General features: G+C 23.7%; 1 protein-coding gene across 1 annotated transcript; it reads right to left on the bottom strand.

Annotated features, from left to right (window-relative positions):
- Window positions 1–1,409: 1,409 nt before the first annotated feature.
- Window positions 1,410–1,628, bottom strand: K444DRAFT_520226 (uncharacterized protein; the record flags this gene model as incomplete). The annotated part of the gene is made up of 1 exon (XM_024874033.1): window positions 1,410–1,628. A coding segment is annotated over one exon (219 nt), but the record flags the coding sequence as incomplete, so codon positions are not given.
- Window positions 1,629–5,521: the final 3,893 nt, after the last annotated feature.

The following is a 5,521-nucleotide window of genomic DNA, read 5'->3' as shown; positions in this document are numbered from 1 at the left end:
TCTAACCTCAGATTAGTAATTAGTTTTATATAATTAGAGAAAGAAAGCTTATAGAAGGCTTATTTTTATTAGTACTAATTTCGTAAATACTTTTTAGAATTATTCTTAAAATATCTTATATTTATTCTAATTTAATATTAATATAAATAATATAAATTAATACTTTCTTATCTAGGGTATCTTTATAAATATATAGAGCTATTTAGAGCAAATATACTAACTAATCCGAGTATAAATAACAAATATATATTAATTGAATTTATTAGTCTTATTTACTAGTTTTAGTAATTCCTTAATTATATACTTATATATATTTTTATTTTAACTATATATAATAGAATTATATTAGTATACTTGGATTTATATAATTTTAGATATATATACTTTATTAATAGTCTTAAACTCTAGCCTAGAAATATAAGCTTTTAGTTCTCCCGATTTACTAAACGGCTTTATAAAAGGGAAAGAAGGCTCTTACTTAGTACTAAGTAAGTTAAGAATATCCAAGAACTATTAAATATATTTAATAATTATAACCTATATTAATAACTAGTTTACTAAAAATATAAAACCGGTAGTTTATAAATAGGGCTTAATTAGGGTCGCCTTTAAAGTATTCTCAGGGAATATATAGGTATAGTTTAGGAAATAACTAAAGGCTATCTCTATATTTATAATAGCTTTAACTAATTCTTAAGTATTACTCGAGATATTAAAGTACTTAGAAAGTAATAGATTCGGGCTACTTAGTAATATAAAGGATAAGGAGGTTTGAATTATCTTAATTAAGACTTTTATTATTAAAGATTCCTTATTTTATCTAAATAGATTATTAGTAAAGTTTTATTTATACTTTATTAAATATATACTAACTAAATATTTTTAGGCTTAGTATTTTTAGATATTCTTAATAGCTTTAACTTTACTTTAATAGGCTTCGAAATAAGTTTCTCTATATTACTAATAACTTCCTTTAGTAATTTCCTATATTTTATAAGAAACGAGAAAATTTTCGCTAGGCTAAATTTTAGCTCTAGTATATTACTAGTAAACTTTTTTACTAATTATTTAATTCTCTCGGCCTTTTTTCTCTAAATAATAGCGGCTTTATAGACCTTTATATTATTTCCTAATTAAGTATTCTTAGGAAGAGTAATGTTTTATACTAGCTTAAAGGTGAGACAAAAGAGATTAGCTATTATTATATTATTAGTAAGCCTAAGCTTAATCTTTTTATTTATATAGCCAGGTTATATAAGTATTTTATTAAGGCATATAATATAGTTAGTAGTTATAATTAGGATTTGGCCTTTTTATAACCTAATACTATTAATAATATTTAAGATAGAGAATAAAAATACCTTTTTACTAATAGGTTTACTTATTCGGGAGAGAAAGCTAGTTATAATTTAATAAAAGCCCTCGGTTTTAGTATCTCGATTCGAGCTAATAATATTAATATTTTTCAAAAGAATAATATAGTAACTTGGAAAACTATTAAATAAGTGCTTTAGGATAGCTTTACTAATAATAGAAAGATTAAGGATATAGATATTCAAATTAAAATTACTAGTAATAGCTAAGCTTAAGTTCGATTTTCTAGTTCCAGGAAATCCGTATAATAAGTAACTTTATTAATAGAGAGTATTATAATCGGAATACTATTATTAGGATACCGGATTAAAAAAGTCCTTAATATTATTTAGTAGCTCTCTTTTCCTATTCTTATTAAGAATAATAGTCGAGATATATCTTAATTTAGATATTATAGACCTTATCCAGGTACCTTTAGGGTATGGCTTATAAATATAGGTTTTACCCTAAATTAGCTTAGTATACTTAATATAGTACTTATTAAGTAACTTCTTAAGAATTTATAGAGAATTACTAAAGTAAAAAATAGAGACTTCTTTTTAACTTCTAAATTCTCTAGTTTAATATTAATATTAGAATATAAGCCAATAGCTCTTATATTATATAAAAAAGCATCTATTTTAGGGTATATAATATAGAGTCTTTTTATTTATATCTCTATTATTTAAATAATAATTTCTCGAATAGTTTAATAATATAATTAGGTTAGTAATAATAAGGAAAAAAAATGTATTCTGAATAAAACTTTAAGTAAATATCTATAATATAAATATATTATATATATTATTATAATATTATAAATAAATAATTAAAGCTACTAATTATTAGAAAATTATTCTCTTATTATTTAAATAGGAAGAGATTCTTACTATAATAAATCTCTAGTAGCTTCTATAAGTATATATAAATATATCTATAAACGAATATAAATAACCCAAAGAAATAGAGCCAAGAAGTATAAATACTTAAATTAATACTAAGATACTATTAAATAATAGTAGATATATAGGTAAAGCCTAGAAATAAGAAGTCTAGAATTAAGGCTTAAGTATTCGAGAATAATTAAATTAGTAAAGAAATATTCTTAATATATCCTACTATTATCTTATTCTATAAGATAGTAATAGAATATTTTTAGATAAATAATAAATTACTTAATATATATAATAGATAAGATATATACTAGATAAGAAGATTTAGAATAATAGAAGAACTAAATACTAAGAATATAGAAAGTAATAATAATAATAAAAACTTTAGAGAAATTATATTTTTATATATTAGTCTTACTAATATTAGACTTCTAATAAAGGAAGTTAATTATTCTCGGATATACTTATAGCCTATAGTTATAGTATATTATATTAGTACCTTAAAGAATTAAGATAGCTTTATTAATTCGTATAAATAATATTTAGGGAGAAAATACGAGATATTAAAAAAGATATTCGGATTCTAGCTACCGGAATATTACTAGAAGAAAAAGTAATAATACTATATATATAATATTTTTTAAATCTTAAGAGCCAGTGTGTTAAAGGATTAATCACGTTAATCAAATTAATCGATTAATTAATTGATTAATGTGATTAGATTATGATTAACGTGATTCAGACTTTTTTTAATTAGATTAGATTAATTAATCTTGATTAATCTGATTAATGCTTGATTAATTACGTGACACCGGAGTTTCTTGACTTTTTTTACTTTTCTCTTTACTTTTACTTATTAATTATTAAATAACCTTATAACTAACTAATAATATTATAATAAAAAAATCTAAATTAAGCTAAGAACTAACTAATTACTCCTTTTCTATAATAATAAACTGATTATCTGTAAGGGGCGCACGTGATGGCGCATGGACGGGTGTCAGATATCGTGGATCTAGTTTCCTATTTTGGGTAAAGCTTGCATGAGATCGCATTTCCTAATTAAGTAAAGGGCTTCGCACGCTTGGCTAAGCACTAGGGAATATGTAGGGAGACGCTTCTAGCTTTGGAAAGGGGCATCGATTAGTCTTTTGTTGGAATCAACTCTTGGAAATCAGTTACACCTGCAAGCGTCACTCTAAAGCTTACTTACCTTGACTACTTGTATATCACCCTGCTATTGTGTGCCTTACAGCTTGGTAAGCTGCGGCCCAGGCCGCCGCTAGGCTGCCGTAGCCCTAATGCGGTAAAGCGCGCTCCCGATACGGCTAGCGCTATTACGTGTCTAGTCACGTGCTTCATTAATCTAATTAATTAATTAATAATCGATTAATCTGATTAGATTATAATTAGAATATTGTGATGTGTGCAGGGTCGCACGTGACTTAAGGGCATGTGACGAACCTCGGATATCGCGGGTGTCGATCAGGGAGTTCGGCAGCCCTTCGATATCCCAACCAACCACTGTTTACATCATATGCATTAGGCTTATAAATCACTAATTGTATGTATGCCATCGGGGCCTCCTATTTAGAGGGGGCTTCCCTGGACCTCACAGGAGGGACAGAGATTAGTTCTGTACTGAATTTAACACTGTGGTTTCACAACACACTGATTCATTCTATTGTCTTATTGCCTACCAACAAACACCTCACAAATATAATTAATGGTAAATTTCCTTGATTAGATTAGATTAATGCCCATTAATCTAATCTAATCTAATTATTTAACACACTATTAAGAGCTATATTAAGTAAAGATAATATTATAGAAGCTAGCTTATATATAATATCCTAAGGTTCCTAAAGTAACTAGTAGGCTATAACTAGAGATATAATATATTAATTCTTAAATAATTATATTTAGACTATATAAGCTTATTAAATAATATAGTAATAAAATACTAATTTAGTAGTTTAGAAAATACCGGATTATTATATATAATTAGAGAGTTTAATAAATTAATAATATTAGGTAGTATTATAGTATTCCAGAAAATTTAATTAGTATATTCTTACCTTAATAAATACGATTTTAATTAGTATAATTTTAGGTTTTATTAATTTCTATTAAGTTCTATAAATTCTTATTATTCTATTCCAAATTTCCTATTATTTCTAATATTTACAAAAAATACCTTTCTAATTATTAGTAATAATAAAATTTTCTATTATTCTTTCTTAATTTATATTAATTACTTTCTAATATTTTTCTTAATATACTAGATACTAGTCTTAATACCCTTCTATAAAACCATATTACTAAGAATTCTATAGAGACAGAAAATATTAGAAAGAAGTCAAAAAAGCTTTATCTAAAACTAGATAGACTTAAAGAATATTATAAAAGGCTTTCTAAAAACGCTAGAATAATTAAGATTTTAGAATAGCTATTTAACTATAATACTAAGTATATTAATACTATAATAGATATATTAATAATAATATAAATTATTTATAAATTAAAAATAGACTAAATATTTCTCTATAATATCTTATATTAGGTAAGATATAAACTTGTTATATTATATATTATAAGCTTTAGGAAATAATATATAGTTTAATTATCTAAATCTAATAGGGCTAGCCTTATATATTATATTAAGAATAATAAGGCTATATTTTATTATTCTATTTTAGAGTTTCTAGTAAATGGCTTCTAGGTATTATTTTTAGATAATTTATAGAAACGATTTTTTAATTAATCTATAAAGGCTAATTTATATTAGATCCTCGAGTAATAGAATACTTAGTAAGAGGTCCTAGAAAGTATATCTATAAAGAAAGTACTTAATTTCCCTTCTTATATTTATTTAAATTAGCTAATTTATAATAGATTAACTATTATTACTAGAAAGATATTATTCTCGAAAAGAAGTTAAGGCTAAGAATACTAAAGGTTTATAGATATATAAAATATATCTAGGCTAAATAATATAGTACTAATTTATAATAGAATAAATACTATTACTAGAGAGCTATATATTAATCTTTACTAATTATAATATAAGTCTAGATTAAGATAATACTTAATATATAATAGCTATATAAGTTCAAGTTATAAATTATATTCTTAGTATAAATAATTACTAATTATTTTTAAGGTTTAATAACTAATTTGTAATAGAAAATGAGATAATATAGAAAAAGAATATTTCTTTAGAGATCTAAAACTACCTAAATCTAATAGCCTATTTCTTTATATGAGATTTCTAA

This window comes from Hyaloscypha bicolor (genome assembly GCF_002865645.1).
Source record: "Hyaloscypha bicolor E unplaced genomic scaffold K444scaffold_17, whole genome shotgun sequence".
In the NCBI taxonomy this organism is placed as follows: Eukaryota; Fungi; Ascomycota; class Leotiomycetes; order Helotiales; family Hyaloscyphaceae; genus Hyaloscypha; species Hyaloscypha bicolor.
The sequence above is the reverse complement of the archived record's forward strand: the minus strand, read 5'-3'. Positions and strand labels throughout refer to the sequence as shown.